The sequence below is a fragment of the Acipenser ruthenus genome, chromosome 9 (assembly GCF_902713425.1).
Source record: "Acipenser ruthenus chromosome 9, fAciRut3.2 maternal haplotype, whole genome shotgun sequence".
Taxonomy (NCBI): Eukaryota; Metazoa; Chordata; class Actinopteri; order Acipenseriformes; family Acipenseridae; genus Acipenser; species Acipenser ruthenus.
The window spans coordinates 41,542,775-41,554,948 of NC_081197.1; the positions used below are offsets into that span (position 1 = coordinate 41,542,775).

Consider the following 12,174-nt stretch of genomic DNA (forward strand, 5'->3'; position numbering starts at 1 on the left):
TTCCAAAATATCTTGAATAGTAGGCCTACTCTCTGGCAAAGTGATTTAAATATCATCGAACAGTTATGCGGTTATGTAAAGTTTTTACAAGCTTGCTTTAGAAAAACAAATTGCATTTTTAGAATTATAAAGCGTGTAGATTATAATGTATGGTTTTTAAAAAAAAACATTTTAGGTTCAGTTTTTACTACATTGTGCAGAACTAGATTTTAAAAGCCAAAAAGAGGTTGGGCATGCATTCTCAACAGTAAAAACTACTATTGTTACACAATAAACAAAACCAATTAATTCATAAAAAGAGATGCATACAAATGGATGTAGTCAACAGCAACTAACGCTGATTCAGAATGATACATTATTGTAGTGAAGGCATACTTTTATATGTAGGCTACATTTTGTTAGATTAGACTAGAAAGACAGCACAGTTTGATTCGCGTTATTCACCAACCACGTTTTTTTTTAAACAAAACGTGTTATTTCACCTACATGCCTATTTAATGTAATCACATTTATATTGCATAGCCTATGTATTTAGCCCAAAAGCTATATTCTATATTATATCAGGGTAAACCTATAATTCTATAGATCGAAAATACGATTTGCACTTTAAATGTCGTACGTTTATATATTAATTAGTTATATAAACACACATTTTAATATGCATAGAAAAGCATTCTGCTTCACCGCAACGACACTTAACGCATTTACATTTCTTGTGTAGACCCTTGGTATTGTGTTATGTATATTTGTATATAGCTATCTCTGTCCCATATCATTAAAAATAAATGTACATGGTTAATTAGTACGAACAAGTGGTCACCCATGTTGAACAGACTGAATATAAACGATTAATTGGCGATATGGGTGTGACTGTGACATCGACACACAATAAACCTCTCACAGGGTCTTTTGAATACATAAACAAATGAGAAAAAACAACGCAAAAGCTAGAAGATAACGAATTCACGTGTCTAATAGTCTATTACTTACTCATCTACTGAAAGGTTCAAGTATCTGTTCAATAATGAAGGTTGTGCTCTGTAAATTTAGCTTTACAAGTAGTTAGATATGATGGATTTTGGGATTGCTGGACGGGCAAGTTATGTGGCTATACAGTGGTTTCCCCCTATATGTTTGCAATGTAATTTTAGGAAATATTAATTCCAAATAATACAAAAACACGTATATATAAATAGAGCTAACACCATGGCTACTATAAATTAAAAACAAACACCTCACAAAAATAAACGTATTTTTTTTAAATAACCAATGTTCAAAAACACCGAAGTAAGTTTTTAAAATAGGATGTCATTTATATTATGTTTGTTTGATGCATATTCGCTTTGCTCTAGAAAATGTACAAGAGATGCAGGTTTGCCTATTCGATTACTAGAAAACATATAAATCGATTCCATAGATATCTTTGAAGTAAGACGTATTAAATCAATGACAGATACACATCATGCTGGGTTTAACAAGGATTCTACAAGGAGGCTTGTATTGATACAGAAATACACAGCAATGCTATTATTATTCGGCTTACAACTTTTCCCTTTGCATTCCTGTATTAAGTCATAAACTTATAGTCACTAGGACACACTCACATATGAAAGCAGTATATGGGCTTACTGTTTTACAAAACAAACGAAGTTGATTGATATTGTAAAATGCCTTGCCCATGTTCCGTGCCCAGTTGAGCTATTGTTTGTCTTAAGGGATGTGTACTAATCGCATGGGGCATTACTTCTTTCAAATGTAAATTAGAAACTATCTGTCAGGTGCATAAAACTATTTTTTTCATCGATTTAATTAATCTGTCATACACAAATCAAAGTTGACCCGCGTCTTCAATGACATTTTTAGTGTTTCTGACGGTTTGAATAATTCACCTGTAGCTGCGGAACCATGCGTATTCTTGAAAATCTAGCTAAGTAAATTGGTGTACACATTCGTGTACATATATATATTAGGCCTACTTTGAAAACTCATACAGTATAATGTAAAAAAACCTGCTTGTTAATGTCGTTTTACTGCTTGTTAATGTCGTTAAATACTTATCTAGGGCTGGCTTCTGGTTACTATTAAATGACATAATGACATATTCTGACTTTTTTTTTTTTTTGTTACTCCTCTGATAACTAAAAATACACAACAAATGACCGAAGCAATAAAAGTATCAAATATTCAGTTTCTGGTTGTGAACACTGCTTTGAAATCTTAGATCATATCCATGTGTACAGTATCAGCAGAAAGAAAAACAGATTTGCCGCTAACTTTGTGAACACAAGTTTTGGACAGAGCAGCGAGGAAGAGAGTGAGGGGGGGCGGATCCCTGCTGTGCCTCTGCGCTGAACAACAGCCAATCGCTTCGTTCACCTAACTGCCAGTCACCAAAATCTGCCCAATACCCGTAGTGCCATTTCTAAACTCTATCCCCCACTGTGTTCTCCAACTGTTGTATGTTCTGCCAATCGCTGGAGGACAGAGTGGGAAAAGGAACAAGCAGAGTTAGAGGCAGGACAAAAGAAGTTATATAGCCGCTATATACATTTTATTTGAATGTTTTGCAAGGCGTGTAGTGGGGAAAAGCAACACCGGTGAGTGTGGATGGACTTGACTGTGTAGTCATGGAGCCACCATTGAACAAGAGGAATCCGGCACTAAGATTAGCGGATTTGGCAGCAACTCAACCCCATTCTCATCAGAATATGACAGGCTTTCCGGGGCTTGGAGGCCATCACCTTCACTCCCACCATGCGCACCTCCACCCTGCGGAGATGGGTAGCGACCCTGGAGTGGCACTCACTCCATTTGGACCAGAGCACATGGCACAGAGTAATGCTCTCAAACTTAGCCCCTCTCAGCACATGCAAAACCACCCTGAAGCCCAGACAGCGACATCTTTTGCTTCTCAGACCACAGTTGGCTTCCCCGTGGCTCACCCCCACTCAGGATACGCTTCCAGCAGGGACTACATCCTCAGGAGAGAACTATCAGCCTCTGCTATGCAGGCACTTGGCGAGCAACATAGTTCCTCCTCCCCTCACCATCATGGCATGTTTATTTCCACAACAGGTGCTTATGGGCACACGGAAGGAGGTGCCCATGCTCTTTTTACTGGACTCCACGAGCAAGGTGTCCCAGGTACCCACCACCACCCTCTTAACGGACAGATGCGTTTGGGTCTTCCGGGGGACATTTATGGCAGACCAGAGCATTTCAGTCACAGGCCTGAGCACTATGGACCCTCTTCTCTCCACAGCTACAACTCTATGAACTTAAATGTGAACATCGCAGCAGCTCCCCACGGAGCCGCAGGGGCGTTTTTGAGGTACATGAGGCAGCCCATCAAGCAAGAGTTAATCTGCAAATGGATTGACCAGGAGCAAACTTCAAAGAAACCCTGCTCCAAAACTTTCAGCAGCATGCACGAGCTGGTTAACCATGTTACGGTGGAACACGTCGGGGGACCGGAACAGGGCAGTCACGTCTGTTTCTGGGAGGAATGTCCACGAGAAGGCAAAGCCTTCAAGGCGAAATACAAACTGGTAAATCATATCCGAGTTCACACAGGAGAAAAACCTTTCCCCTGCCCTTTTCCTGGTTGTGGCAAAGTGTTTGCACGCTCAGAAAACCTCAAGATTCACAAGAGGACACACACAGGTCGGTGAATTCTCTCTATAGCTTTAAATATATACAAAAAATAGTACAACTACTTAAAAGTGGAGTAAAGTCAGTACTATAGACATATCTAAAAATACGTTTTTTTAATTCTCGAAGTTATTGAATTATTAATTTATTTATAGCAACACCCACTTTGTATATGTATACTGACGTAAAAGAAAACCGGCTCCATGAAGCATTGTACAGCTTCTCACACTCACAGCTTGCTTAACATGCTGTCTCAGTCATACACACCGGCAGTTCTAAGAAAAGAATATGCCTTTTTAAATTAAAATTATTAATATTAAGCGACCCTTTTTATAAAGAAATGCAGCGTTGATAGATTTTTTTTTGTAGGCTATAAATAGCAATCCGTATTTCTAACTGTTAATATTTGTCTTAACTTTATCGTCTATAAATAAAATTATAGACTAAGTGAGACTGGTTAGGATTTATTGTTTAGGACAGATATTATCCCTTGGAGAATGTTTATGGACGTACGGCTTACTTAATTGCTTTCTTGATTTATTATTGCTTGTCACAGCTAGGCTGTCTAGTTCACCTATTTGCTTAGCGACTCCTTTACGTGTTGTTAATGTTAAAGCAAATGATCCATGAGGAAAGGATTATAGATTGACCTTAAAGGATACGTGGACAAGAACAGTGACAGTAAGGAAGGTATCCTCGTGCGTCGTGTTAGGGGATTGCTTACTACCTGTATCCTTTAAGCAGTTACTTCCAATTACTAGTTACAAATAAACAGTTGTTTGGTCCGTTTCGTGCTACGAAATAACGAGTCAAGCAGACAAATACGTGGTTGTTCACAATTAAATGTCAGGGCCAATGTAACGTTTGTCTCCTGTTTTATCAAGCAACTGCTTTTCAGGTTTGAACTGACGCGAAAGTCCAACACGGCAATCAGAACCTGTCAGTGTCTCCTTTACTCAGTCAGGAGAGCTGCACAAACCCCACTCCCCCGAAGTACATACAGGCCGGCTGAAAGTGCGACTGAGAAAGCTCCTTATTTTCACACTGTAAACAAAGTACTGCGGCACAGGGAATACACTTCTAATTGCCAAGGAGCATCTGATTGGTCCCCGTTAGTTCAAAAAGCGTCATAGTAATCGCACATTTTCAGAGCCTTGTCTTTTTACTTGGATATTTACATTGGCACATTGTGTTTCTTATCAGAAAATTACATTAAAACGACTACACAATTGAAAAAGAAAATCGAGACTTTATTGGTATGGCTTTTCTTTGTTAATGTTTTTTTTATTATTATTTGTTTGTTTTACTTTTCATTCCAGCTTCATTTCTTTAATTTGGAAATATGTGTTCATATTAAAAACAAACACATGTATGTTATCATTAGTATAGCATAGGGGGGAAAATGTATCGCCCAAATAAAAGGAAACCATAAAATTATACGAATTATATAAGTGAATTGTTTCATTTATGGAGATGATTTAAATAAACCAGCTGAAAATCGTTATTGTATTTTTCTCTCTTTGTTTTGCAATAAGGCAGTCATGTGAGCAACAAAAAAGAATAATAACATTTTGTCTTGTTTTTATTTGTTGGTGCTCATACAGACAACATAGTATCTGAATTTTATCATATACTTGCAAGACACCCGAAGGGTGAAAACAACCATTGTATTGGAAATCACATGGAAACAATTTAGTTCATTTTTAATGTCTAGCTATACTGTAGCATCATACAGCTTTCCAAACTAAGTTATGTTTTATATTACCCTGAAACACACGGTGTACATGAGTATACAGGAGCGCAATGAGTTGACATACATTTAAGTTATGCCAGACAGAAAAGCTTGAGGGTAACGTTCAGAAACATTACCAGCTAAACAATGCACAGAACAGTTAAATTGAACTGTTACACACACACACGTGTATATATATGTGTGTGTGTGTGTGTGTGTGTGTGTGTGTGTGTGTGTGTGTGTGTGTGTGTGTGTGTGTGTGTGTATTGGGGTACTATCAGGTCAACAGTAATTAGTTATTTGATTTTTTCTGTCATGTTTTGTACTAATTTGCATTGTTTCTCGATAGAAGCAGTGCATCGGTGTAACTGATTAATCTCTGGTGAATCGCTTTGTTCTCACCAAAAATATAACTTGATCCACTTTTTGGTCTACAAGTCCCTTGTTGCCTTCAATAATAGTTAATCATAGCCTATCAGAAAAAAAGTCTAATATAAAAATGTGTACAAAATACAAGATAAGGAAAACTGAAACCTGATGTTGATATATTGGGGTTTTGTCTTGCAGTTTTGCGTAATTAAAGCTCAATGCGAGATTGTTCTTAATGCATAACTGTGTGAACACCTAATACCCAATGTGTCATTTTGTACTTTTAGGGGAGAAACCTTTCAAATGTGAGTTTGATGGCTGCGACAGGAAGTTTGCCAACAGCAGTGACAGGAAGAAGCACTCACACGTCCACACGAGTGACAAGCCTTACTACTGTAAAGTAAGAGGCTGTGACAAGTCCTACACGCACCCCAGCTCCTTAAGAAAGCACATGAAGGTCCACTGCAAATCACCTCCATCTCCTTCTGTCAACATGGGTTCCATTTACCAAACTTCATCTAACACTCTCGGAGCCCCCATCTCCCCGACCACAGAGCCAACCAGGAGCCGTTCCAGCAATCTTTCCCCTCAGGTCACCAATCTCAACGAATGGTACGTTTGCCAAGGGAGTGGGGCACCTAACAATCTCCATACCCCCTCAAGCGACGCAGCCACTTCTGACTCTGAGGATGAAGAGTCATACAGGAACTCAGACCCAAGGACTATGCTCTGATTATTTATATATATATATATATATATATATATATATATATATATATATATATATATATATATATATATATATATAATGTGTGTGTGTGTGTGTGTGTGTGGTTATTACTGTTGCTGTCGCTGTTGTTGGACATTGAAGGGGGAGATTTCGCATATCGATATGTATAGTGACGCAACATTAAACCGTAAGAGATGGAAGTAATCCTAGGAGTGGTATATTTTATTAATAGGATTTACAGTCATCTCAAAGAATTCAATTGCTATTCAAATACATATTTCCAAAAAAGCCACAATGCAATTAAATAAGATAACGTTGTAAAACTTAAAGGTCATGAAATTACGGCTACGAGTGTAAATCTAAATTCTATCACGACCAAATAGCTTTGATTCTTGATTTAATAAATTCTTATAGCCCAAACAGACATCATTGAAAGTCATGGATTAGATTATTTCCAAAATTAACTAAATAAATTATTATTATTATTATTATTATTATTATTAATAATAATAATAATAATAATAATAATAATAATAATAATAATAATAATAATAATAATAATAATAATAATAATAATAAGAGAGCTTATTCAAATTTATAAATTAAAGTCTATACCTTGGTTATCGGTGTAACGATATTTTATAATGCTCTTTTAACGATTTTTAATAATACATGTAAAATATAAACTTTGTTTTGTTGTGGAAAAGTGTTAAGTAACACCCTACGTGTCGTATTTGTGTGGTAGTGTGTGTGTTTATCCATCACTGATCATTGATGAATGATGTTATGATGACACTGTCTGTATGTGAGCGTGACTCTAACTTGTCTGATCTATCAATGGCTAATCTGTACATTGCAACATAAGTACCTACTGTTTAAAATATGTAAAAAAAAAAAAAAAAAAAAAATCACATCACATCACTGTCTATAATAGATATTTTGGGAAAGAAAGGGGAGAACTTGTTTTTGCTATGATTGCTTTTAGAAATAGATCACATACATGTCTTCTTTATAGCTCAATGTGACCAAACCGGTATGTGTTTATAGCTCAATATGACTTTACCGGTTTGTGTTTTCAAAAAAAAGAAAAAAGAAAAATGTAACAGTCGCAGAAATAAAGCGAGGATGGTACATGGACTTCTTTAAAAAAAAAAAAAAGTATTGAAAAATCACCCAAATCCAAGCACAATACCTTATTGTTGCCCCCGATTACGCACGAGGTTTGTGTGTGATGTAAACACTTGGGTTCTAAAGGTTATTCTACGATTGTCTCGGTTAACTTTTCTGTCCCCTTTTCAAACCGGACCTCACTTAGAATGGGGTTATTTTCTACCATAATAAGAACATATTATTCATGCAAAACTGTTCAAACCAATATCCAAACCCATGAAAAGGTACTAATGTGTCCTTGGAGGACCCGAAGATGTAAAACGACAGGCTGATCCCTGTAGGATTTGTATATAATCACGCTGTTGGCCGTGAACGGTTAATGTCCTTGCTATAATTAATGTTGCTGTTGTTTTGTAAATGGTAATTTATTTGCTGATGTAATATTTCTCTGCAATTACAGATACACCAAAGAATTATAATATTAATTTTGGTGAAACTTTGTAATGTCATGATTTGGTTCTATATTTTGTAAAAAAATAAAATAAAATAAAATAAAATAAAATAAAATAAAATAAAATAAAATAATAATAATAATAATAATAATAAGTGTACTTGAATGAGCTGTTTTATGTGAAAACCGAGACTGACTCGCATGCCAAACGTAAAGTTAATGGCGTAACGATTCATAATATATATCGTTGAGCTGCATGGTGCTGTTAATTTTTTTCATGTCTATTATATTTGTGGTTAAACTGATAATGTGGAAAACTTAAAAAAAAAACTGAATTGCAGATTTTTTAAAAAGCATAATAAATGGTCAATTTAAATAACATTTCGCCAACCTTGTCACATTTATTGGTGATTAATTCATACTAATACCATTCCCATTACAACCAGTGCACGATGTGTATAGTGCTGTTCATTTCTAACTGTATTCGCCTAATGAATAAACCACACACACAACTGGATAACCAGGGCATACAATTACCCATAGTTTATCAATGTAGCAAATTTTCTGTGGTCACTTCCTAAAACCAGTTACATTTTGAGCGCCATGGCAAGACAGTCCATTGTTCAAACTAATAGCATTGTGAAACAACAGGTCTTTCGTTATACGGTATATTAACAAGTCTATATCATATTTAAAAAGGATACGCGTTATTCATTGTGAATGCAGAATAGCTGTATTCGATTTACACACACAAAAACTGTTTAGTTCAACTGCAAACATTCGGAAACACGTAAAATGACAACTGTATAACCTGCAGCTCTCTACCGTTTTTATCACTTTTGAAGTATTTATAGAAACAATGCGGAAACAGATGTAAACGACTAGATCCATGTGTGTTGTTAATGTAAGGAAACACGCCACTGGGCTACCTAACTGTTGAGCAGAAAGTATTTTTAAGTATTTTGAATGGGTGGTTAGGAAGGGGAGTGGGGTTTAAAAACGTTTGTTCTGTGCAGTCGGACAAATAACAACACATAAAGTAGAATAACACTCATGTAAATAAAGGCGCCAATCAATGGGAAAACGTATAGCTCCCTAATGAAGTCTCTTGTGAAAGGAAGGATAGCACAAAGCCACCAAGGCATGAATCATTCATGGGAAATATAAAAGATAAAAGATTTCTGACAATACGCAGAATCTTGTATTGAGTATAGAAAAACAAGTTCCCCCCTCTTATTTTCTGCATTAAAACGCACAATCTCACTTTCATAGTGTTCTCTGTCCAGTCTATAGAATTAAAATTGACCAGTGCAAGTCCTCCTCCACTTCAAAGTAATTTACTCCAGAGCGGAAGGCTTGGCGCTTGGACAATCTTCATGGTGTGTTAAGATTTCTATGGCAATTGGCAAGCAAGACTTTCACATTTGAATATATCTTGTAGAAAACCACTTATTGCCACTAAACTGGACATCATCAAAGCAGGCCCTGCATTCTCTCTCATGGTTTAATTTTAAACTGGGTCTATTGCAGGGTATTTTGATGAAGTGTACAATATCTATATAAATAAATAAATAAATATAGTGATTCATATTAAGCAAAATACACGTTCAGTTGAATATCTATATATCTGACTGATAAGGTTGTGTGGCTATAAAATTAATACATGATTGAAGAATAAATAAATTACTACTACTACTACTACTACTACTACTACTACTATTAATATAATCAATAGCACGGGTTACATTCATCACTGTTAATCTTTGAATTGAAGTTAACCTAAAATGATGCAACATTATGCTATAAAAAAACGGATTTCATATTATTTACTGACAGGGTAAGACTCATCGGGAGAATAGACTGCCTTGCAGATAGGTATAAGGCTTGGCCTCATCCCCAAGGACCAGCCCTTACCTCCGTTTTGGCTCCCCGGTTTAGAAAAAATACTAAACATTAAAAAGGAGTGCAGAGGAAGCGCATCCCAAGACACAAAAAGGCACAAGTGCCTAATCAGGCAGTGCGAAGTTCAAAGGCAGGTTCTTTGAAATTCAGACTACTGCTTTTATGGTACATCAACATGGAGCGTTAAGATTGCTATGGCAATGAGCGTAGCAAAAGCAAGCTGCATTCAAAACAGTCCACCTCAATTCGAGACACTCTATTAAGATACAGTTGCATTGACCTTTAGTTTCATGCCATGTTAGTTCGGTCAATTTTCACTTCGGCAGGATCTCCCTTATATTTACTTTTTACCCACCTTTCAATAACCCTCCTCCTTACATTATCAAATTTAATTTAATATGATCCCTGGTTGTTTTTCCTTTTCGCATAAGTGTTCCAATTTGAGAGATCATTGATTATTCTTTGTTTATTTAATACAAGTGCTCTGTGAATGGTGAAAAATAAACACGACGAAAAATAACCAAACAGATGATTCCTCCGAGTGGAAAAAACGGGACTCAATAAAAGGGTGAAGCAGTCACCGTTGAATGAGAAATCCTTTGAAGTGGAACTTATTATCTGAGGAATACTTTTTGGTTGTCCTAACGACGCAGCTGAATTGAAAGAGCTCTCCTTTGTCAGCGATTTGTTCTCCTTTACTGTGATGCCCGTAGAAATTACTTACACGGGCTGCCTTATCATGCAGCCTGCAAATCAGTAACTTTCTAACTCAGACTTGCAGACGCCACTGTCCTAAAGACAAAACAAAAAGTCGTGGTGAATAAACCGTTAGGTCTCTCACACTATTTCCTGGGTGTTGGTTTTAGAATGTTCCCAGAACTCTTTTTTTTTTCTCCCTAAAACAACCTCAACGCCAGCTTTATTTGAAAAAATTACAGATTTATAAGTCGGTTTACTCTGTGGCAACACACAGTTTCATACATTTTGTGACATTAAATATTGAAGAAAACAAATCGCAATGCCATTAATCATTAGGCTATATCGTTTAAGTTATAGACTCTATTCCGTGGGCTTTTAAATCATATACCCCATTTTCTCTTCATGTAATAGCCATTTATTTATGCTTTTTTAAATATCCAACAACGCTGTAGTTTTAAAGTTGTTGTCACTTTCAGTAAGCTACACTTCCAAGACGAACTGAACACCCACACACCAAAACACTCGCCAATAATACAAACCCCAAAGTATAAAACTTACTAAACCGTGTAAACACTCACTTGCATGGCTTGCATTACTTGGGTTTAAAATGCGGTTTCTTAAAATGTATGTTCAATAGGAGAATGCAGGGAGCATATTTTTGCTACATAACAAGCAACCTAAATAATATTTGCAATGCTTTCAAATTTCTGACTTATGAAATATAGTAAGTTCTGACATAATTAAATTAAAAGCAATGCTCTTTTATATAGAGGTTACAACGTGTATTTTTTTTTTGGTTCTGTTTTTTATTGTGTTGTGCCTATCTATTAAGTGTCTATCTTAAACAACATTCTTATCAAATACAACAATCTTCTGAATGTGTTGCCTATGGGCTTTCTTTGGCTATGAACACCGTGGAATAAAATGTACTTGCTGAGAAAGGAGCACCAGTAGCAGCATTACAAGAAGAGTGCATTAAATATTGAATGACACCAGGAAGAGGAGCTTGTCAAGGGCGCTCATCCTGAAAGTCTTTCTTTAACTTTTTTGTCTTCAGTTGCCTGTTCGACTGCTTAAGCTGGTGTTAATTAAAGCTGCTTGTAACCGAGTTAGGTCCAGGCTTTGTCTATTTTCCCACTTTTACCAGTGAAAGGAAATCTTGTAACGGTAGATTTATTTGCTTTTTGATCATGTTCTTTCTTTTATTTATAGCCATGAGAATTTAAGAAATAAACACAGCTACATTGGAAATGGCTCATGCTGTATTGGCACTACACCAAAACAAAACAAAACAAACAAACAAACAAACAAACAAACAAACAAACTCCTTTGACTTTGGCTTGAAAAGCAAAAATGAGGGCATGATAACAAAACAATTGAATAAGGCTACTGGAAAAACCCAGTAATCCAATATGAATATTATAATTATTTGTTTATTGCACTGTATTACCTGTAGCCTAATGATATGTGCTCAACATACTTACCTGTGTAAGAATGTATATCATTGTTGGTATATTTGCATTCATAGAT

At 36.1% G+C, this 12,174-nt stretch overlaps 1 protein-coding gene across 1 annotated transcript; it reads left to right on the forward strand.

Moving 5' to 3' along the window:
• Positions 1–2,478: 2,478 nt before the first annotated feature.
• LOC117405568 (zinc finger protein ZIC 5-like) lies at positions 2,479–8,424 on the forward strand. The gene is made up of 2 exons (XM_034008732.3): positions 2,479–3,663; positions 6,040–8,424. Exons 1-2 carry the CDS (start codon positions 2,628–2,630, stop codon positions 6,483–6,485), a joined length of 1,482 nt encoding a protein of 493 aa, XP_033864623.1. The 5' UTR covers positions 2,479–2,627; the 3' UTR covers positions 6,486–8,424.
• Positions 8,425–12,174: the final 3,750 nt, after the last annotated feature.